Source organism: Eleutherodactylus coqui, chromosome 4, assembly GCF_035609145.1.
Source record: "Eleutherodactylus coqui strain aEleCoq1 chromosome 4, aEleCoq1.hap1, whole genome shotgun sequence".
Classification (NCBI taxonomy): domain Eukaryota; kingdom Metazoa; phylum Chordata; class Amphibia; order Anura; family Eleutherodactylidae; genus Eleutherodactylus; species Eleutherodactylus coqui.
The window spans coordinates 66,748,971-66,773,319 of NC_089840.1; the positions used below are offsets into that span (position 1 = coordinate 66,748,971).

The 24,349-nt window shown below is 46.1% G+C and overlaps 1 protein-coding gene across 1 annotated transcript in view; it reads left to right on the forward strand.

Annotated features, from left to right (window-relative positions):
- PITPNM3 (PITPNM family member 3) overlaps nucleotides 1-24,349 on the forward strand; it is a 498,866-nt gene that overhangs the window by 469,334 nt on the left and 5,183 nt on the right. Inside the window, exons 15-18 of the mRNA XM_066599616.1 lie at nucleotides 10,292-10,408; nucleotides 16,780-16,928; nucleotides 20,864-21,013; nucleotides 22,643-22,826. Coding sequence (XP_066455713.1) covers nucleotides 10,292-10,408; nucleotides 16,780-16,928; nucleotides 20,864-21,013; nucleotides 22,643-22,826 — 600 coding nt within the window. The remainder of the gene's footprint in view (nucleotides 1-10,291; nucleotides 10,409-16,779; nucleotides 16,929-20,863; nucleotides 21,014-22,642; nucleotides 22,827-24,349) is intronic.

Here is a 24,349-nt window from a genome sequence, read left to right on the forward strand (position 1 = left end):
ACCTTCAGGTCGTGAGCGAGAGCTTAGGACTACATTCTCACAACAGGAGTACATGCAAATGTACAGCACACGAACACAGTGTTACACCCGGGAACCTCTGGCGTGTCTTGCTATTGGCCGTGCACATACGGCCTAATGGCTAAAACAGAAGGATGTATGCGTAAATACCTTGCTGCAATGGAGTGTTTTTGCACATGAACTAGGTTTTGAGATGGCAATACCTGGGCTGATACGCAAAGTGCTAGCGTATAGTACTGCAATTTTTGAGCTCAAAATGCCACGGACGTGCAATAGAATGGCAATTTAAAGCCAAATTAAGGCCAGCTGTCTAACTTCCTCCCCCTCCCTTTTCTGGCTGCCATAGACTTCTATGGCAGCTTTCTGCGCAACATGAAGAGCGCGCTCGGAGAGAACAAACCATTAAAATCAATGGCTTTGCTTGGTCACGTTTTACAGGCGTGAATTTCACAAACTCATTCATATGCTTAAGCTCTAACACTAATGCAAAATCTTTGTTCATTTGCTGTATTGTAAATGCATACAGCATGGTAAGGGTCCATTCCACAGTCGTATATTCGGGCTGTATGCTGCCTGTACATTCCACGGACAGCCCCACAATTGCCTATGAGGCCATTTTGAAGGCCTTTTTTGGCGTGAACCAATAATCTGTGTAAAACATATTCACATGACATATAACAAGATACTTTTCCCAGACATAACCAGACATTAACTGATTTAGTGCTGCAGAGGTGCAATACACATCAAATGCATACAACCTAAAAGACAATGCACGAGAAAACGTCGGGCAGCAGTGAAGCAATGCAAGATTATTTTCCAGGAAAAAGCATTGCTCAGACATCACATGAGCAAATATGCGACATTGTGGTGTCTGATACCTTTTTGCGGCGATATCACACTCGCCCGCGTGAAACTAGCTTTAGGAAGTCAAATCTGCAGTAAAACCAATTGTTGCAGATTTAGCTGAGGATTAACCCTTGGATCTGCAGGAAATTTCAAAAGGACAGTTTTTTTTTTTTACCTTTTTTGCAATAATCTGCCGGGAAAAAAGCACATCAGCAATAAATATATGATTTAGTGCAGATTTGCCGCTCTGTATTTTTCTAAAGATTTCTGCCGAAAGTTTCCATAGCAAATCTATTATGTGTGGACAGACATGATTGTTAAATATTAGAGATGAGCGAGCACCAAAATGCTCGGGTGCTCGTTACTCGGGACGAAAATTTCGCGATGCTCGAGCGTTCATTTCGAATAACGAACCCCATTGAAGTCAATGGGCGACCCGAGCATTTTTGTATATCGCCGATGCTCGCTAAGGTTTCCATTTGTAAAAATCTGGGCAATTCAAGAAAGTGATAGGAACGACACAGCAACGGATAGGGCAGGCGAGGGGCTACATGTTGGGCTGCATCTCAAGTTCCCAGGTCCCACTATTAAGCCACAATAGCGGCAAGAGTGCCCCCTCCCCTCCCAACAACTTTTACTTCTGAAAAGCCCTCATTAGCAATGCATACCTTAGCTAAGCACCACACTACCTCCAACAAAGCACAATCACTGCCTGCATGACACTCCGCTGCCACTTCTCCTGAGTTACATGCTGCCCCCCCCCGCACGACCCAGTGTCCACAGCACACACCAAAGTGTCCCTGCGCAGCCTTCAGCTGCCCTCATGCCATGCCACCCTCATGTCTATTTATAAGTGCGTCTGCCATGAGGAGGAACCGCAGGCACACACTGCAGAGGGTTGGCACGGCTAGGCAGCGACCCTCTTTAAAAGGGGCAGGACGATAGCCCACAATGCTGTACAGAAGCAATGAGAAATATAATCCTGTGCCACCGCCATCAGGAGCTGCACACGTGGGCATAGCAATGGGGAACCTATGTGCCACACACTATTCATTCTGTCAAGGTGTCTGCATGCCCCAGTCAGACCCGGGTTTTTTATAAATAGTCACAGGCAGGTACAACTCCGCAATGGAAATTCCGTGTGCACCCACAGCATGGGTAGCTCCCTGGAACGCACTGGCTGTATATAAATGCATTGCAGTGCACTGGACAGCAGAGCTAACGTCAGATTAAATGCAGGTGGGCTTCGGCCCACACTGCATGCCCCAGTCAGACTGGGTTTTTTTATAAGTAGACACAGGCAGGTACAACTCCCTATTGTGAAGTCTGTGTGGACGAACAGCATGGGTGGCTCCCTGGAACCCACCGGCGGTACATAAATATATCCCATTGCATTGCCCATCACAGCTGAGGTAATTTCATGTTTAATGCAGGTGGGCTTGGGCCCACGCTGCATGCCCCAGTCAGACTGGGGTTCTTTAGAAGTGGACACATGCAGTTACAACTCCGTGTGGACCGACAGCATGGGTGGGTCCAGGAAGCCACCGGCGGTACATAAATATATCCCATTGCATTGCCCATCACAGCTGAGGTAATGTCATGTTTAATGCAGGTGGGCTTCGGCCCACACTGCATGCCCCAGTCAGACTGGGGTTCTTTAGAAGTGGACACATGCAGTTACAACTCCGTGTGGACCGACAGCATGGGTGGCTCCCTGGAACCCACCGGCGGTACATAAATATATCCCATTGCAGTGCCCAGCACAGCTGATGTAACGTCAGCTTTAATGCAGGTGGGCAAAAAATTAATTGGATTACACTGTAGGCGAGGGCCCAAAAAAATTGGTGTACCAACAGTACTAATGTACCTCAGAAAAATTGCCCATGCCCAACCAAGAGGGCAGGTGAAACCCATTAATCGCTTTGGTTAATGTGGCTTAATTTGTAACTAGGCCTGGAGGCAGCCCAGTTAGAATAAAAATTGGTTCAGGTGCAAGTTTCAACGCTTTAATGAGCATTGAAACGTATAAAAATTGTTTACAAAAATTATATGACTGAGCCTTGTGGGCCTAAGAAAAATTGCCCGTTCGGCGTGATTACGTCAGGTTTCAGGAGGAGGAGCAGGAGGAGGAGGATGAATAGAATACACAGATTGATGAAGCTAAAAGGTCCCCGTTTTTGATGGTGATAGAGAACGATGCTTCCATCCGCGGGTACAGCCTACGTATTGCTTAGGTATCGCTGCTGTCCGCTGGTGGAGAAGAGAAGTCTGGGGAAATCCAGGCTTTGTTCATCTTGATGAGTGTAAGCCTGTCGGCACTGTCGGTTGACAGGCGGGTACGCTTATCCGTGATGATTCCCCCAGCCGCACTAAACACCCTCTCTGACAAGACGCTAGCCGCAGGACAAGCAAGCACCTCCAGGGCATACAGCGCGAGTTCAGGCCACGTGTCCAGCTTCGACACCCAGTAGTTGTGGGGGGCAGAGGCGTCACGGAGGACGGTCGTGCGATCGGCTACGTACTCCCTCACCATCCTTTTACAGTGCTCCCGCTGACTCAGCCTTGACTGGGGAGCGGTGACACAGTCTTGCTGGGGAGCCAGAAAGCTGTCAAAGGCCTTAGAGAGTGTTCCCCTGCCTGTGCTGTACATGCTTCCTGATCTCCGCGGCTCCCCTGCTACCTGGCCCTCGGAACTGCGCCTTCTGCCACTAGCGCTGTCGGATGGGAATTTTGCCATCAGCTTGTCCGCCAGGGTCCTGTGGTATAGCATCACTCTCGAACCCCTTTCCTCTTCGGCTATGAGAGTGCAAAGGTTCTCCTTATACCGTGGGTCGAGCAGTGTGTACACCCAGTAATCCGTAGTGGCCAGAATGCGTGTAACGCGAGGGTCACGAGAAAGGCATCCTAACATGAAGTCAGCCATGTGTGCCAGGGTACCTGCACGCAACACATGGCTGTCCTCACTAGGAAGATCACTTTCAGGATCCTCCTCCTCCTCCATACACGCTGAAAGGATGACAGGCAAGCAGCATGGGTACCCCCAGCAGTGGGCCAAGCTGTGTCTTCCCCCTCCTCCTCATGCTCCTCCACCTCCTCCTCCTCAACGCGCTGAGATATAGACAGGGGGGTGCTCTGACTATCCAGCGACATACTGTCTTCCCCCGCCTCCGTTTCCGAGCGCAAAGCGTCTGCCTTTATGCTTTGCAGGGAACTTCTCAAGAGGCATAGCAGAGGAATGGTGACGCTAATGATTGCAGCATCCCCGCTCACCATCTGGGTAGACTCCTCAAAGTTTCCAAGGAGCTGGCAAATGTCTGCCAACCAGGCCCACTCTTCTGTAAAGAATTGAGGAGGCTGACTCCCACTGCGCCGCCCATGTTGGAGTTGGTATTCCACTATAGCTCTACGCTGCTCATAGAGCCTGGCCAACATGTGGAGCGTAGAATTCCACCGTGTGGGCACGTCGCACAGCAGTCGGTGCACTGGCAGATTAAACCGATGTTGCAGGGTGTGCAGGGTGGCAGCGTCCGTGTGGGACTTGCGGAAATGTGCGCAGAGCCGGCGCACCTTTCCGAGCAGGTCTGACAAGCGTGGGTAGCTTTTCAGAAAGCGCTGAACCACCAAATTAAAGACGTGGGCCAGGCATGGCACGTGCGTGAGGCTGCCGAGCTGCAGAGCCGCCACCAGGTTACGGCCGTTGTCACACACGACCATGCCCGGTTGGAGGCTCAGCGGCGCAAGCCAGCGGTCGGTCTGCTCTGTCATACCCTGCAGCAGTTCGTGGGCTGTGTGCCTCTTCTCTCCTAAGCTGAGTAGTTTCAGCACGGCCTGCTGACGCTTGCCCACCGCTGTGCTGTCACGCCGCGCGACACCGACTGCTGGTGACGTGCTGCTGCTGACACATCTTGATTGCGAGACAGAGGTTGCGTAGGAGGAGGAGGAGGGTGGTTTAGTGGAGGAAGCATACACCGCCGCAGATACCACCACCGAGCTGGGGCCCGCAATTCTGGGGGTGGGTAGGACGTGAGCGGTCCCAGGCTCTGACTCTGTCCCAGCCTCCACTAAATTCACCCAATGTGCCGTCAGGGAGATATAGTGGCCCTGCCCGCCTGTGCTTGTCCACGTGTCCGTTGTTAAGTGGACCTTGGCAGTAAACGCGTTGGTGAGGGCGCGTACAATGTTGCGAGAGACGTGGTCGTGCAGGGCTGGGACGGCACATCGGGAAAAGTAGTGGTGACTGGGAACTGAGTAGCGTGGGGCCGCCGCCGCCATCATACCTTTGAAAGCCTCCGTTTCCACAACCCTATACGGCAGCATCTCCAGGCTGATAAATTTGGCTATGTGCACGTTTAACGCTTGAGCGTGCGGGTGCGTGGCGGCGTACTTGCGCTTGCACTCCAACACTTGCGCTAGCGACGGCTGGACGGTGCGCTGACAGACATTGGTGGATAGGGGCCGAGGACAGCGGAGGTGAGGGCGTGGGTGCAGCCAGGAGATGGTAGTGCCTGTGTCCTAAGAGGGGGGTTGGATCTCAGTGGCAGGTTGGGGCACAGGGGGAGAGGCAGTGGTGCAAACCGGAGGCGGTGAACGGCCTTCGTCCCACCTTGTGGGGTGCTTGGCCATCATATGTCTGCGCATGCTGGTGGTGGTGAGGCTGGTGGTGGTGGCTCCCCGGCTGATCTTGGCGCGACAAAGCTTGCACACCACTGTTCGTCGGTCGTTTGCACTCTTAGTGAAAAACTGCCAGACCTTTGAGCACCTCGGCCTCTGCAGGGTGGCATGGTGCGAGGGGGCGCTTTGGGAAACAGTTGAATTATTGGTCTGGCCCTGCCTCTACCCCTGGCCACCGCACTGCCTCTTCCAACCTGCCCTGATGCTGCACTTGCCTCCCCCTCTGAAGACCTGTCCTCAGTAGGCGTAGCAAACCAGGTGGGGTCAGTCACCTCATCGTCCTGCTGCTCTTCCTCCGAATCCTCTGTGCGCTCCTCCCTCGGACTTACTCCAATTACTACTACCTGAGTGATAAACAACTGTGTCTCATCGTCATCGTCCTCCTCACCCACTGAAAGCTCTTGAGACCGTTGCCGGAAGTCCCCAGCCTCATCCCCCGGACCCCGGGAACTTTCCAAAGGTTGGGCATCGGTCACGACAAACTCCTCCAGTGGGAGAGGATTCGGAACCATTGCTGCCCATTCTGGGCAGGGGCCCGAGAACAGTTCCTGGGAGTCTGCCTGCTCCTCAGAATGTGCCATTGTAATGGAGTGAGGAGGCTGGGAGGAAGGAGGAGCAGCAGCCAGAGGATTCAGAGTTGCAGCAGTGGACGGCGCAGAATTCTGGGTGGTCGATAGATTGCTGGATGCACTTTCTGCCATCCACGACAGGACCTGCTCACACTGCTCATTTTCTAATAAAGGTCTACCGCGTGGACCCATTAATTGTGAGATGAATGTGGGGACGCCAGAAATGTGCCTCTCTCCTAATCCCACAGCAGTCGGCTGCGATACACCTGGAACAGGAGCTCGGCCTGTGCCCACACCCTGACTTGGGCCTCCGCATCCTCGCCCGCGTCAACGTCCACATCCTCTAGGCCTACCCCTACCCCTCAGCATGGTGCATTACAAGTAGTGCAGAAACAGAACGCTGTAATTAAATGTGCCGCTTATTGGCCTGTGGTTGGAGGCTGACTTCGCTTACAGAACGCACGGCAGAGCCAGGAAAGAATTTTGCACAAGCCTGCTGTAACACTTAGCTGGCTGCGTATTATCTAGAACTACTACCCCCAGCAGAGACGCAGTACACTCAGGACGGTCACAGGCAGCCCAAATAGAATGTTTTTTTCCAAATTTTTTTGGAAAGGCCCACTGCCTATTTACACAGTATATCTCTTTCACTGTCCCTGGCTCACCACTACTGGCCCTGGACTATGTAAAATTACTGCAGACTGTTTCCCTCTGGACAGGATGACAGCGGTGATGTGTAACGCACAGCAGAGCCAGGAAAGAATTTTGCACAAGCCTGCTGTAACACTTAGCTGGCTGCGTATTAATTAGGACTACTACCCCCAGCAGAGACGCAGTACACTCAGGACAGTCACAGGCAGCCCAAATAGAATGCTTTTTCCCAAAATTTTTTGGAAAAGCCCACTGCCTAGATACACAGTATATCTCTTTCACTGTCCCTGGCTCACCACTACTAGCCCTGGACTATGTAAAATTACTGCAGACTGTTTCCCTCTGGACAGGATGACAGCGGTGATGTGTAACGCACAGCAGAGCCAGGAAAGAATTTTGCGCAAGCCTGCTGTAACACTTAGCTGGCTGCGTATTAATTAGAACTACTACCCCCAGCAGAGACGCAGTACACTCAGGACGGTCACAGGCAGCCCAAATAGAATGTTTTTTCACAAATTTTTTTGGAAAAGCCCACTGCCTATATACACAGTATATCTCTTTCACTGTCCCTGGCTCACCACTACTGGCCCTGGACTATGTAAAATTACTGCAGACTGTTTCCCTCTGGACAGGATGACAGCGGTGATGTGTAACGCACAGCAGAGCCAGGAAAGAATTTTGCGCAAGCCTGCTGTAACACTTAGCTGGCTGCGTATTAATTAGAACTACTACCCCCAGCAGAGACGTAGTACACTCAGGACGGTCACAGGCAGCCCAAATAGAATGTTTTTTCACAAATTTTTTTGGAAAAGCCCACTGCCTATATACACAGTATATCTCTTTCACTGTCCCTGGCTCACCACTACTGGCCCTGGACTATGTAAAATTACTGCAGACTGTTTCCCTCTGGACAGGATGACAGCGGTGATGTGTAACGCACAGCAGAGCCAGGAAATAATTTTGCGCAAGCCTGCTGTAACACTTAGCTGGCTGTGTATTAATTAGGACTACTACCCCCAGCAGAGACGCAGTACACTCAGGACGGTCACAGGCAGCCCAAATAGAATGTTTTTTCACAATTTTTTTGGAAAAGCCCACTGCCTATATACACAGTATATCTCTTTCACTGTCCCTGCCTCACCACTACTGGCCCTGGACTATGTAAAATTACTGCAGACTGAGGACGCAATGCTCTGCACGGCCGATATACAAAAAAAAAAGAAAAGTGCAACACTGCAAAAAGCAGCCTCAACAGTACTGCACACAGTCAGATGTGGCCCTAAGAAGGACCGTTGGGGTTCTTGAAGCCTAAAATCACTCCTAACACTCTCCCTATAGCAGCTCCACCATCAGCAGCACTTTCCCTGAGCTATGTCAGAATGCATCTGTGGCGAGCCGTGGGAGGGGCCGATTTATATACTCGGGTGACACCTGATCTCCCCAGCCACTCACTGCAGGGGGGTGGTATAGGGCTTGAACGTCGCAGGGGGACGTTGTAATGCCTTCCCTGTCTTTCTATTGGCCAGAAAAGCGCGCTAACTTCTCAGAGATGAAAGTGAAAGTAACTCGAACATCGCGTGGTGCTCGCCTCTAGTAACGAGCATCTCGAACACGCTAATACTCGAACGAGTATCAAGCTCGGACAAGTACGTTCGCTCATCTCTATTAAATATCTTGGATATTTTTTAATGCAAAGCACTGCCCTTGCGTAGTGCTGCAAGGGGTCTGTAAGGAGAGAGTGAGTTTCCTTGAAAAATGGAGTTTCCTGTAAGGGACCTTTCACACAGGCGGAATTAGTCTGCATTACTCACTGCAAAATGTGGTCAATTCTGCACCAAAATTAGCAGCCTCTGTGTGGATATTGATGTGTAATTGAAAATTGCTTAATTCTACTGTCAATTCCCCGTCAAAATCCATAGGTAGCCACGCAGGTTCCATAGCGGAATTCTGCAGCAGCGGTTTAATCCTTTCCAATCCAATTTTGGATTCAAAGTTTCCTAAAAGGCTTTCTCTTTTTGCTGTTATACAACGGTGCCATCTGCGGGCTAAAGCCAGTGTGTGTGCGACAGAGAGGCTCCGAAAGTGGAGTGGCTGGCAATAGACAGTAAGAATACCCTGTCGGACGTCTTTTGACATTGGAGTTGTGCAAGTGTCAATCAGCATGTAGGATAGTGATGGGCAACCTTTTCAGCTCGGTGTGTCAAAATCCGCCAAAAAATCAAGCATAACTTGTGTGGTGTGTCAGTTTAAATAACAAAAATGTATAATTGTAATGTATGACTGTATTTAAAAAAAACCAAACACCCATAGCACGGGCCCCCACCTCTCGCTGCCTCCCCCTCACTTATCTCAGTAATGATGAGCCCCCAGCAGCGACAGGACCCCCCACAGCAGCCCCCAGCAGTGACAGCACCCCCTACAGCAGCCCCCCAGCAGCAACAGCGCCCCCCACAGCGGCTCCCAAGCAGTAACTGCCCCCCACAGAGGCCCCCAGCATTAACTGGCCCCCACAGTGACCCCCAGCAGTGACTTACCTCCACAGCGGCCCCCAGCAGTGACTGTCCCTCACAATCCGCATCCAGCAGTGACTCACCCCCACAGCGGGCTCCCAGCAGTGACTGACCCCTACAGCGGGCCCCCAGCAGTAACTGCCCCCCACAGCGGGCCCCCAGCAGCGACAGCGGCCCCCAAGCAGTAACTGCCCCCCACAAAGGCCCCCAGCATTAACTGCCCCCCATATCAGCCCCCCAGCAGTGACTCACCCCCACAGCGGCCCCCCAGCAGTGACTGACCCCAACAGCAGCCTGCCAGCAGTGACTGACCCCCACAGCGGCCCCCCAGCAGTGACAGTGCCCCCCGAGACCTCTGTACGTACCTCCTGAAAAGCTCCGCTCCTCCTGTGCCTGGCGCGCCGCTAGCAGAGATGATCTCCGGCGCACACTGTGACATCAGTGTGCTGCAGGACGCCCCCTCCCCCGGGCGCTCTTGCTGAACCAACAGGTAGGAGACGTCGGGGGACGGGGGGAGGAGGATCCCGGCTGCACACTGACATCAAAGTGTGCACCGGGAGCAGCGCTGCTAGTAGTGCTGGTTAGTGCCGGTATTCACTAACGGGCTGAGCCGCCGCGCGCCAGCGACTATGGCTACGCGTGTCAGTGCTGACACGCGTGTCATAGGTTCGCCATCACGGATGTAGGAAGACGTCAGACAGTGTATTGGAAATGGTTAAGCCATGCCTTTTGGTGCATAATGCAGACTAATTTTGCCCGTTTGAAAGGTCTCTTCTGGGTCTTGACGGGTGTGTATTTGGAGGACGATCATGTGACTTGGGTGTTGGTTGCCCATATGTTATTCTGTCTTGGATAAGGTATTTACATACGGGGCCAGGACAACAAAGCAAATAGCTGCAACTCTCAGTCTCTACCACTTCTACTAGGCAATTAAGGTGGGAAAACTAGTATTTGGATGGTAAGAAATCTGTGATAAGAATAACTTTAATATGTTTAATTAACACAATTTCTTTTTGCTTATTCCAGAATGTTACCGCCAATCACCGAGTCAATGATGTGATCGCGGTGGAAGGAGGATCTCAGATCTTAGTTGGTCGCTTTATGTATGGTCCACTAGACATGGTTGCTTTGACAGGTGAAAAGGTATTTTAGACTATTTATTTTAAGGCATAGTAATTTTAACCTTATTCATTTAAATAAGCCGTTTCCAGAAGCCCTGTGCTTAGCTTGATGGTTCAGTAAGAACCATTGTTATTTCTGTAGCATGATTGAGAGTATGATCAGATTGGTGGGAGTCCAACACCCGGAGCCATGGCTGCTCAGCTGAATGAAGAGGATATGGCACACCAACAATCACCACATCCGCTTTTGGCTAGCTCATATATTATTTCATCCAATGGACTCCACTAAGTTCCCTGCTACTAAAATGTAACCTTCATTTATTCTGTTAAAATGATGTGGCAAATTGAAATTAAAAACACAACTAATGCACCTATCTATTCAATATAACTATTGTTCATTAACAATTACTAAGCTACATAGACCACTACTGCAGATAGGTCATAATGCAGCGCAATGGCTGCTATTAAAATATCATTTACACAGCCCTCCTAACTTGTTTCACTGCTACTGCGGTATCATCAGAGCATCAGACTAGTAGCAATAGGTGCTATGGATCATACCCACACCACTCAGAAATAGTTGAAACTCTGAAGTACAAGGTTCTATTCATACTGTGTTTAGAATATCTATCTAATGTTTGTGTCCGATGGATGCTTCTAATATATGCAAGTGTATGCCATATACTTACATACAGGCTAAGGGCGCATTCAGACGACTGTATATCGGCCGGGTATTCACGCCGGCCGATATACAGCGTCTCTCTCTGCAGGGGGAGGAGGCTGGAAGAGCCGGGAGCAGTGCTCTGAGCTCCCGCCCCTCTCTGCCTCCTCTCCACCCCCCCTGCACTATTTTCAATAAGGAGAGGTGGGACAGGGGCGGAGCTAATTCTCTGAACTTAGTCCCACCCCGTCCCACCTCCTCTCATTGAAATAGTGCAGAGGGGTGGAGAGGAGGCAGAGAAGGGGCGGGAGCTCAGAGTACTGCTCCCGACTCTTCCAGCCTCCTCCCCCTGCAGAGAGAGATGCCGTAAATCGGCCGGCGTGAATACCCGGCCGATATACGGTCGTCTGAATGCACCCTAATAGACAGCAGTTGTGCAAAAAAAAAAATATTGTATACCAGGTGGTATATGTGTATATGTTTTGTGGTGTCTGGCTGCATAGTAAAGCAAACTATGGCCGCCTGCAGACGAGCGGAAATCCCGCCGCGGGATTTCCGCCGCTGAAAGTCTGCATAGGAGTGCATGACAATACGCACTCCTATGCAGACGGCCGCGGTTTGGCCGCGCGAAATCTCGCGCGGCAAACAAACCGCGGCATGTTCTAATTTCCTGCAGGGCACACACTCACCTGGCCGCCGGCTCCGGTCTGCGCATGCGCCGGCTGCGCGGCAGCCGGCACACCAAAGAGCCGGGGCCGCCAGGCGCGGGTGAGTACGCGCTCGTCCCTGCAGGCTCTGGGGTCGGATCGCGCGGCGAGATTTCTCGCTGCCGGATCCGACCCGCTCGTCTGCAGGCGGCCTAAAGCAGAGTTTAGATCAGGGGTGTACAACCCGTTCTGGTCTGAGGGCCACATTAATAGATTGAACGAATCCAAAGAGCCATAGTAAAGTTTACCATCTGAGACAAATCAAAAATATATGCCATAAAGTGCCAGTTACACTTCCAGGTCTCCTGCCATATGGGAGAATGGGGTCCTCACCAATCAGCAGACCGCCTGACTCACTATCAGTGTAGCGGGGCCAGATGTTGTCATTGGGACTGGAATAGGAAGTCTAATAGGCAGCTTCACTCTCATTGATTTCAGTGGGATAAGGCCACCTATTAGACTTTCTGCTTCGATCCAATGATGATGTCTGGCCCAGCTGCACTGACAGTGGGTGGGGTGATTAGCTAATTGCCGGGAATCCTGGGTGGGGAATTCTCACCGATCAACTATTAGTGACTTATCCTGAGGATAGGTAATCAACTAGTAATTATTATGCTACATCCTACATTCATCCTGATTTTCAGACATCACACACACAGCTCTATTACATGCATCTTGATTCCCAGACATCACACACACACAGCTCTACTACATCTATGTTGATTTCCAGACATCACACACACAGCGCTGCTACATCTATCCTGATTTTTAGGCATTACACACACAGCTATACTACATCCATCCTGCTTTCCAAACATGACACACACAGCTGTACTACATTCATGCTGATTCCCACACACAGCTGTGGTACATGCATCTTGATTTCCACACATCACACACACACAGCTTTACTACATCCATCCTGATTCCCACACATTACACACACAGCTCTACTACATCCATGCTGATGCCCAGACATTACACACAGCTCTACTACATCCATTCTGATCCCCGCACAGCTCTACTACATCCATTCTGATCCTCACACACAGCTCTAGTACATCCATCCTGACCCCCACACATCACACACACAGCTCTTCTCCATCCATCCTGACCCCACACATGATGGTGATGTCACCCCAGGTCCTGGAAGCTGCTGTCAGCTTATCCAGTATTCAGTACTTTCTACCAAATTCCAGAATGGCTTCTCCCACAGCAGTGACATCACAGCAGGTCCTTCAGTCCGCTAGATCTCTGTGGTGGCGGTAGGTCAATGTCTTCTGTCAGGACTGGTGAGCTGTGTCTGAGATAATAACGGCTTAGTCGTATTCTCGTTTTGTTACTTTTGTCCTCCCCTACCAAGAGCCCTAACTGTGTTCTTCTGTTGGTCAGGCTCTGTTTATATAAGCTGTAGGACCTGCAGTGATGTCACCAGGAGCAGAGCATGAGAAGCACCCACACACACACATACATACTAATGGACAAGTGGTCGTTAATAGTTTGATAGCAAAAGCCCAGAAAAACACATTAATACTTAGTGGGGCCTCCTTTGGCCCTAATGTCACTTGATAATCTCGGTGGCATAATTTCTACTAACATCTGATACACTTCAGTTGGTATTTCCCTCCATTCATCCTGAAAATGTCAAAGAGGATGGACACTGTTCATCTTTCCTGACCAGATGTTGCAGTTCATCCCAATGATGTTCAATAGGGTTCAGGTTGGGACTCAGTGCAGCCAGCCCAACCAGAGAACATCCATATCCTCAAACCAACGTAAAACATCATTAAATTTGTGACAAGTCGTGTTGTCTTATTGCTGACCATTATCAGAGTATTGTGACATTGTTGGCAGCACATTATTGTGTAGAATGTTAAAGTACACCTCCGTGTTTATGGTTCTTGTCACTATAACCTACACACTGCAGGGAGTCAAAAAGGTTCCTTCACATCATAAAAAGTTGTAACATTAATATCTCCACATAGAAGAAAGCAACGTTTCGACCAGCGGTTGTGGTCTTTGTCAAGCTCATAAGCTTGACAAAGACCACAACCGGTGGTCAAAACTTTGCTTTCTTCTTTGTGGAGAAAATAAAGTTACAACTTTTCATGATGTGAAGGAACCTTTTTGACTCCGTGTATGCTGCTCATTAACTTTGTGTTGCATCACTACTGTGGGTTTTTCAAGTCTGAACCCTATATTTGAGCGTGCATTTGGATGTTGTTTCCCAGAGTCTGGTGTTTAGTGGTCCTGCTGACGATATTGCTACTTTGTTGTTTATAACCTACAGATTGAGACCACGCCACATAAAATAATACCAATAATAATCTTTATTTGTATAGCGCCAACTTATTCTGCAGCGCTTTCAAAACATCCCCAGACCATAACAGAACCTCTGCTCTTTGACATAAAAAATACAGCATGATCGTAATGAAAGTATCCCTGTTCAGAGATATCTAGAGAGAAGTCTACTGGACATAATTGAACTAAACTTGGTAATAATACTATCCAGGACATGCAGAAGCAATTCATGTGAAAAAAAAAATATTTACAAATTTCACCACCAGAGGTCAGTGTGGCACTGCCAGATGTGTAAAACAAATTCAAAATGACCGGGCACAGGACAAAATGCCGTAAATGAAATTTACAATATCCATTAAATCTCAAAAATGTTTTGCTACAGTACAGAAGTAACTTTAACAGTGCAATCACAATTTCTCAATGCGGCATCTATTATAATTGTCTAGAAGAACTTGCAAATGGTGAATGGTGTGCTATTGCAGAACACAATTGATCGTCTCTAATGTTATTTTTTTCTCACATGGGCAGCTTCCACATGTCCTGGATAGCATTATGACCAAGTTTGCTTTAATTACACCCAGTAGATATTTCTCTAGATACTTTTGAATAGGGCTACTTTAATTATGATCACCCTATAGTTTTGAGCAGCCACCAGACATAGACAAGTACAGTTAGGGCCAGAAATATTTGGACAGTGACACAAGTTTTGTTATTTTAGCTGTTTACAAAAACATGTTCAGGAATACAATTATATATATAATATGGGCTGAAAGTGCACACTCCCAGCTGCAATATGAGAGTTTCCACATCCAAATCGGAGAAAGGGTTTAGGAATCATAGCTCTGTAATGCATAGCCTCCTCTTTTTCAAGGGACCAAAAGTAATTGGACAATGGACTCTAAGGGCTGCAATTAACTCAGAAGGCGTCTCCCTCATTAACCTGTAATCAATTAAGTAGTTAAAAGGTCTGGGGTTGATTCCAGGTGTGTGGTTTTGGATTTGGAAGCTGTTGCTGTGACCAGACAACATGCGGTCAAAGGAACTCTCAATTGAGGTGAAGCAGAACATCCTGAGGCTGAAAAAAAAGAAAAAATCCATCAGAGAGATAGCAGACATGCTTGGAGTAGCAAAATCAACAGTCGGGTACATTCTGAGAAAAAAGGAATTCACAGGTGAGCTTGGGAACTCAAAAAGGCCTGGGCGTCCACGGAAGACAACGGTGGTGGATGATCGCCGCATACTTTCTTTGGTGAAGAAGAACCCGTTCACAACATCAACTGAAGTCCAGAACACTCTCAGGGAAGTAGGTGTATCTGTCTCTAAGTCAACAGTAAAGAGAAGACTCCATGAAAGTAAATACAAAGGGTTCACATCTAGATGCAAACCATTCATCAATTCCAAAAATAGACAGGCCAGAGTTAAATTTGCCGAAAAACACCTCAAGAAGCCAGCCCAGTTCTGGAAAAGTATTCTATGAACAGATGAGACAAAGATCAACCTGTACCAGAATGATGGGAAGAAAAAAGTTTGGAGAAGAAAGAGAACGGCACATGATCCAAGGCACACCACATCCTCTGTAAAACATGGTGGAGGCAACGTGATGGCATGGGCATGCATGGCTTTCAATGGCACTGGGTCACTTGTGTTTATTGATGACATAACAGCAGACAAGAGTAGCCGGATGAATTCTGAAGTGTACCGGGATATACTTTCAGCCCAGATTCAGCCAAATGCTGCAAAGTTGATCGGACGGCGCTTCACAGTACAGATGGACAATGACCCCAAGCATACAGCCAAAGCTACCCAGGAGTTCATGAGTGCAAAAAAGTGGAACATTCTGCAATGGCCAAGTCAATCACCAGATCTTAACCCAATTGAGCATGCATTTCACTTGCTCAAATCCAGACTTCAGACGGAAAGACCCACAAACAAGCAAGACCTGAAGGCTGCGGCTGTAAAGGCCTGGCAAAGCATTAAGAAGGAGGAAACCCAGCGTTTGGTGATGTCCATGGGTTCCAGACTTAAGGCAGTGATTGCCTCCAAAGGATTCGCAACAAAATATTGAAAAAAATATATTTTGTTTGGGTTATGTTTATTTGTCCAATTACTTTTGAGCTCCTAAAATGTGGAGTGTTTGTAAAGAAATGTGTACAATTCCTACATTTTCTATCAGATATTTTTGTTCAACCCTTTAAATTAAACGTTACAATCTGCACTTGAATTCTGTTGTAGAGGCTTCATTTCAAATCCAATGCGGTGGCATGCAGAGCCCAACTCGCGAAAATTGTGTTACTGTCCAAATATTTCTGGCCCTAACTGTATACCTGTAACCAGATGGTTGGGGGCAGAATGGCATCTTGGGCCACAGATTATGCACCCTTGGTCTAGATACTAGCCTTTTATGATTGTATGGTTTATATAAGCCTGGTAGCTGTTGAATCTCTAGATTTACTATTGCTTGGTTATTTTTTATTTAAAAGCATAGTCAGATTGGAATATGCTGCTTAGGATAGCAAATGTTGTTAAACATCATTGAAGATCTCTGTAATGTATTTTAATGTTGCTAAGACATCTCTATTTGATCTCAGCTATATAGAATGCTAAAGCTATAACATAAAGATAAGAATAAGCAGAGTTACATTATAACTTTTATAATCATGTAAACTCCATAGTATCTTGTTTTGCATTCTGTATATCAAAATAAATGATACATTTGTATTCTAGGTAGATGTCCTTATTATGATGGAGCCCTCCAGCGGAAGATGGGTTTACTATGACACAGAGTTATCCAATAGTAGTGGACGAGTGTCTTACACTATACCTAAGGATAAACAGTTGGGAGTTGGTGTATACCCCATAAAGATGGTTGTAAGGTAAAAGCTTGTATATGGGATTAACCATTACCCACAACATGTGTATTATGTTGGCTTGATTTAGTTCAAATCATGTTTTATTGGTTCTCCAAATCAGAACAGAAAACCTAACAGTATTGGAGGTGGGACAGGCATATGAAATTCCAACAAGCTATTGCCACAGAGGTCACTTTTTAGAAACATCTCAGAGTAGCCAGAAGAGAACCAAGCCAAAATAAACTCAAAACACTGACTAAAGAATTCAAAACCAGGCATATACAGACAAGGACACACCACAGTAGGTGGTTGGGGAGGAAATATTGGTTGGAAGTCTCTGGACAGCCAGAATGGAAAAATAGTCCATATAGCTAGAAGATTCGCACATTATCTGGAAGGGAACCAGAAGTTAACCATACCTGGAGTAAGTGGGATTCACGGATTGTGGTCTATAGCAAGCAGGCGGCGAGAAAACTTCGATAGGAGACAGTTTCAACCGAAACTATATCCTTTATTCTTAGCAGCTGATTACGCTCACTGACCTACTGTGCACTAAAAGGTGGAAAATTCGGTCTAGGAATAATCATGCAGGCATGAAAAATTGTAACAGACCATGTTTGACAGGATGCGGAAAAATAGATAATAGAGCCATGCTAAAAGGGAATTGGATATTCCATCCAACCACAGCGGCCTGATCTTAGGAGAGCTCTAACATATATATGTTCCATTGTGCTCTTGTCCCTATTGCATCTTCAACATCTGTCGGACTGAGAAAACAGAATGAAGCCACAGTCCGACACCAGGAGGGCTCTTCCCAGTTCCAACTCCCAGGCAACATCAAAAGGGGGTAAGGGAGCTAAATAAAACTTTAATAAACTATACATCTTGGAGACCGTGCAGGGTCTTCTTGGCATGGATTTTTCAAAAAAAATCTCCTAATTGGAAATTAAAACAAGCACCTTCTGAGGGAAGGGGGAAGTCTCCAAGGATGTCATTTAACAAACCCCACTCAAGCCTCCATCTGCCCTTCTGGACATATGAAAGACAAATAGGAAACAACATTTGCCCTTCTTCAATCTTCTGGGACTTCTCCTGTTCTCCAGGCATTTTCAAAGACTACGGCGAGTTGTTCAGTAATTACCTCTGCTGCCTCCTTTACTACCATAGGATGTAATTCATCTGGACCTAGAGACTTGAATTCATTTAAGTTAGCTAAGTGTTCCCTCACCATCTCTTCATTCATAGGTAGCCTGGGTTCTTTATTCCTTCCATAGCACAGGGAAGATCAGTTGATGATGCATTTACTTCCTAAGAGAAAATGGATATGAAATCGGAATTTAATAGTTCGGCCTTCTCAACATCATTTTTAACCAATTCACCATTTTCATCCTGTAAACATCCAATAGCATCTTTAGCTTTTCTTTTGCATTTGACATACCCATATCCTTTTTTATTGATTTTGACCTCTCTTGCAAGCCTTAATTTATCATGAGCTTTAGCTTTTCTGACACTGGCCCTACAGTTTCTGCAAACTGCAATATATTCGTCTTTAGATATCCCCCCCTCTTTCCATTTGATTAAAAATTTTTCTCCCTTAAGAGATTCCCAACAAATGTTAGATAAAATCTTCCATAATCACGATGTGGTACTTTTTTGAGAACTTAGGCATCTGATGTATAAAGAGTTCATTCATATCTTCTTCTTGTCCAGGCAGCCTATAGTAAACATCTACAATGGTGTCATTTCTGTTGTTCTCTCCTTGTATTCTTAACCAAATAGTTTCTACAGAACTACCATGCTCTGAAGCTTGAATCTCTGTGGAGATTTCTGACATGCAACACAATACCTCCTCCCCTTTTATTAGGTCTGTTTGTATCCTTCAAGCCTTGTATTTCAATCATTTGTACCAACCCACCAAGTTTCAGTGATGTCTTTGACATCCTATTTCTCTTCCTGTGTTAGGAGCTTTAATTCTTCTTGTTTGTTTCCCATGCTCTGTGCATTTGTGTAGAAACATATTAGTTTGTGATCGGTGTCTCTTGCTCCTCTACTTTCCTTCTGAATTTTTTTTGTCTTTGCTCGTTCTTTCCACCTCTAATAGCTACGGTCTCAAATGTATTCATTAGCTGTATATTTTTACCTGGCTTTTCACTTCCCTTCCCATATTGTTCTAGTTTAAAGCTCGCCTTATGTGTGTAGCAAGGCACCTGCCAGATACATGCTTTCCTGTCTTTGTAAGATGCAACCCATCTCTAGCAAGGTGTCCATCACATAGGTACTTCACTCCGTGGTCTAGAAATCCAAATCCTTGCTGTAGGCACCATCGATGTAGCCAGTTGTTCACCTCTAGAATTCTGTTCTATCTCCTTATTCCATAACTATCTACTGGTGGGATGGATGGATGAAAAGACTACCAGTGCTCCCAGTTTCTTCACTTTCCTGCCTAGTTTTAAAGTCTCTGCAGATAGTTGCAAGGTCCTTTTCTGTGGTGTCATTCGTTCCTACATGTATTACTAGGAATGGGTAGTAGTCTGTAGAACTGAAGAGTCTTGATAGCCAATCAGACACATCTTTGATTTGTGCACAGGGAAGGCAGTACACCCTTTGTGAGGTTATGTTTGTGGGCAAAGTCATTTCTTGATGTACTTCTTCATTCGTTTTCTGCTTGAGAGCCTGTTACCAGTTATTGATCCTCCTGCTTCTTTGGGTCACATGCTTCCATTTCTCTGCTTCTACAGGTATACTGAAAATGTATTTTCCTTCAACAGCCTGAAGAGTAACTTCTTCTCCATCAAGGAAATGCTCGTTTTGCTTATAAGTTTCAATGTAGCTATTCTATCCCAAGGACTTAGCATCTTTTCCTCCAATAGAGACATAAGCTTGCATTTCCAGCAGGTAAAGCTGGACTTTGGCTCTGGTAGATCTGTAAACATATAGCATACATTGCAGTTCACCATATGGCTACTCTCCCCTTCCACATTGCCTAGTCAGTTGATGTCCACTTCCAAACTTTAAATAGTTCTCCAATGATATTTAACTTGTAAGATGTTACTAAGTGTTAACATTTGAGCACCACTAGGTGCATGGTCTGGCTATGTCCTCCGGGCAGCTAGTCCCAGGTACACCACGCGACAGCCCCACTCACAGTGAATTAGAATATGGTAAATGTAGTGGCAGCATAAGCAGATAAACTTTTTAAAGAACTTTTTCTGCTTATGCTGCCACTACATTTACCATATTCTAATTCGCTATTGGAGCCTTAAGGTTCAGACTCCTGCTGTGGCTTGCATTCTATCCACCTCCCCTTTTAGGGGATTTATTGAGTGCCGCTGGAATACTCTATTTAGCCCCACTCACAGCGACTTTTCCCAGAATGTACAGAATGCAAGTTATCTTCCGGGAGCTCCAAATGTTGGTCTGCATTTACCACAATGCCATGAGTGTCTTGAGGCAATGACTAATGCTATTTGGATGAACACAAAACATATTATCGAATTATATTGTTTTACATGTACTCAGTGGTCTACCTAATCCAATAATCTGCCAAACTCAAACTACTTAATTATTATGTACAGAAAATGCAGCGTCACTGTTATTAATCATCTTGTTTCATCAAAAATAATGAACTGCACATGATATATCCCTCAAGGCAGACAATGAAACTGCTACAATAGCTGGATTTGTCTGTTAAAAATTACATGTCTCTCAGTTCTTTTCATGCAGTCATCTACCAGGCCACACCGATCTCTACTAAAACCCAAGTAAAAGGAGAATCCAGCAACTTTCTCCTTCCCCAATGTCACTATAAAACTACACTTTTTATTTCAGATTTTCATGTTTTTTGCCTTACTCTGGATCAACATTGGGAGGTAATAGGCTAAACTGGATGGACATATGTCTTTTTTGGGGCCTTACATACTGTTTGTTTCATGGAGGTTTTGTTTTCTTATTGTCTACAGAGGAGATCAGAGCAGTGCACAAAGTTACCTGACTGTGCTTCCTCGAGGGATGGAGTGTGTCGTATTCAGCATAGATGGCTCTTTTGCGGCAAGTGTGTCCATTATGGGCAGTGACCCTAAAGTCAGGGCTGGAGCAGTGGACGTCGTCAGGTAAAAGTATTTTACAGTTATAGTGATATGTCTGGAATCTGAAAGATCTTCGAGAATAAGCAAAAGGACAAGGGGGCGTTATCTGGTGTAGTATCATTGAGCAAACCAAAGCAAAATTAATAGTCATTGCTCTCAACTAACTGAGCTTTGCTACATATGAGCACAACCACATAGAAGAACTTCAAAGAGATGACTCAAGATGTCAGTTTTTCACTAGTTAGAGCTGCAGGTTTTTATCCTGGTTCACCCGGGAAGCTTTTCCTAGAACTCCAAACCAAATATGCAATCAAAATAGACAAAAAACAGCCAAAATAGGCGCTGCTCCTATAGCAATTAGCAACCACATCGCTAAAACCACTTAAAATTTAATTCAAGGAGAATGACTGAGGAAGACCTCATTCCAGGGCTGAAACGTGTAGCTTATTTTTTTGCTCCAAATAAAAGCCAAATTATATTTTACGTGGTTTCACTGACATGGTTGTTAGTTGCTTTAAAAGCAGCACCTATTTTAGTGGGCTTTTGTCTTTTTTGAGGTCTGGGATTTGGTACAGTCCTGTAGTCCACGGCTCCCGTACTCTTCTGCAGGGCCATAAACTGGATTCTTCAGCAAAGTGTCCAATGTAATGGGGTCACTCTTCCAGACTACCACTTCACCGACCTGGACTACATCGACAATATTGCACTCTTGGATGTCGCATCTAATAATCTAAGACACTCATTGGAACAGGTTGTTTTTGAGGCATCCTGTCTTGGGCTTCACATCCCCTGGCTAAAAACCAAGCTGCAGAATCTAGGAGTCGGCACAATCCCTCTGGACCTAGACGTAAACGGCCTCAGAGTTGACACTGTCAGTGAGTTCGTGTACCTCGGAAGCGTTCAGCACACAGATGGGAGGGAGCTTCCAGACATCCTGTGGAGAATAGCGCTGGCAACCTCAGTGATGAGGTCCCTGGATAAACTCTGGCGAAGGCAGAACATAACCCTCAGGACTAAGATTCGATTTTACCAGACCTGCGTAATGCCAATATTATTGTACGGCTCGGAGACCTGGACCTTGCTGTCACAAACCACTGAGTCCTTTCACATGCGATGCCAATGTCAGATTCTCTGTGTCCAATGGCTTGACTTCATCAGAAACAGCGAGATGCAGGCTTGCACGGGGCTTGAGTCAATCACAAAAACAATAACAAGGAGACGACTTGCACTTTTTGGTCATGTTGCACACTTGTCAGAAGCTGTCCCGGCCCACGGTGCTCTAACTGCAGCACTTGCTAGGAAAATCGAGAGACAACCCCCCACCCCCACACACACACGGATGGCGGAGGCCTCCTGGTCATCCGCGGCGCTTGTGGGTGCAACAGATAGGCAACAGTACCTCCTCTGACATCTGCACTGAATGGAACAATGCTCTCGGTTGTGGTCATTCTAGATCGGCGCTACAGGCCCTCGTTGTCCAAGCGAGATAACTAACTATAGTCCACAAGCAATAAAGGTCAGTTTCATGATATCTCAGATACTCAACAGAGGCAGATATATTACTGTCAAGGCATTTGTATTTTATGCTGGCTTGGTGTTGTACCAAAGTGTTTTTTGATTGGTCAGTATTCTCTATGTTACATTATATTTCAGGCACTGGCAAGATCTTGGTTATCTAATAATTTACATCACTGGTCGTCCAGACATGCAAAAGCAAAGAGTAGTTTCCTGGTTGTCCCAGCACAATTTTCCCCAAGGGATGATCTTTTTTTCCGATGGTCTTGTCCATGACCCTTTGCGTCAAAAGACTATATTTCTACGGAACCTCATGCAAGAGGTGGGAATTTCTAATTGTAAACTATGTTCAATGTTACTTAAAAGCACGGATCAACTGCAAGTTTTATAACAATTTGAGCTAAGTTTTGTTTAAAGGAATTCTCTAATAATGTGGTGAAGTACACAACATCTTACATTAACCCTAGATCACTAAACAGATTTTCGAGCTACACTGTCACTACATATTAGTCTCACAGACTGACAAAATTAAACTTCAATATTTTATTTATTTATTGTATTAGTGAAAAAGTAACTTACATGAAAGAACATTTATTAAATTTACCTAAAAACTATCATCAAACTTAATAAACTTATTCCTTGCAGTCATTGCAAACTAGAACAGTGTGTTCGCCACAAATGGCCTTGCTGCCAGAGTGGCATGAGAACTTCGTCATCCTGTGCTTCTAGTATGGACGAAATGCGCAAATTTTGTGTTTGTTTGGCTGTGCTTGAGAAGTACTTACCACAACACTTTGTTTTAAAAAAAATATCTTTGATACTTGCTTTAATATCCCTCCTCAAAGTCATAGTAGCGAAACGTTCCCGCTACCACGGCTCAATGAGTGTAACTGTGAGACTAATATTTAGTGATCTGGGGTTAAAAATCTAAGACATAATGTAATAAGGGCTTTTTACATGGCCCAATCATCCAGCAAGTTTCTAGGAATGTTAGTGGGGCTGTGTGAAGGTGATGTGGATCATCTGACAAATGAGCAAACGCTTCTTTGTTATCAAGTGATCAAAACTTTTATGCAGCACCGAAAAAAATCATCACCTGCAGTACATTTCCCTGCGTTCTGCCAGCAATGATGGAATTCTATCATATAAACGATCCTTCATTCCCTGATGGAGTCTGAATCGACCTGTGTAAAGGCCCAGTAGATAAGCGTCCATTTTGGTAATTGGCACTTGTATGTCAGAGTGAATTGGTCCGTGAAAAAGGGCCCTTAGTCCTTATACACATGGGTATATTACATATCCATATTGCACAAAGCTATAATCGGGTCCCCAAAGAGTTGTGTGGGACCTTACTGCACTTCCATGTGCCTCTAATTTATAGAGTCATAGAGGTTTTTGTTTTTTGTTCTGTCAGTTTTTAATGAATTTATCAGAAAAAAGTTGGGGCTTACTACATTGCATGCCATATTACTGGACTATTCTCCTCTAGAATATGTAAGGTGCCATATGGAAAACCATATTGGTGGGGCACATACTGGATCTGCAACAGAGTGGCACAAAGAACTCAGAATACCCTCACCTGTTCTCCAACTAAAACTTTTACCTGAAACTTATGTTAGCTTGAATTGCAAATGTTTGTAGAGATAATGAGACTCCATCCATAATGTAAGCCAGGTATCGGCTGTAATGTAAAGTCTCTTTCAGCTAGTCCAGAGAAGTCATGAAGGAGAGAAAGGCGCAAAGTATAGAGCATGAAACAGAAAGCAAAGATGAAATTGAAAATGACACAAAAAGGTGTTAAAAGAATGGTTATAATGTACAAACTTTTGAGAAAGGGAAAATAGA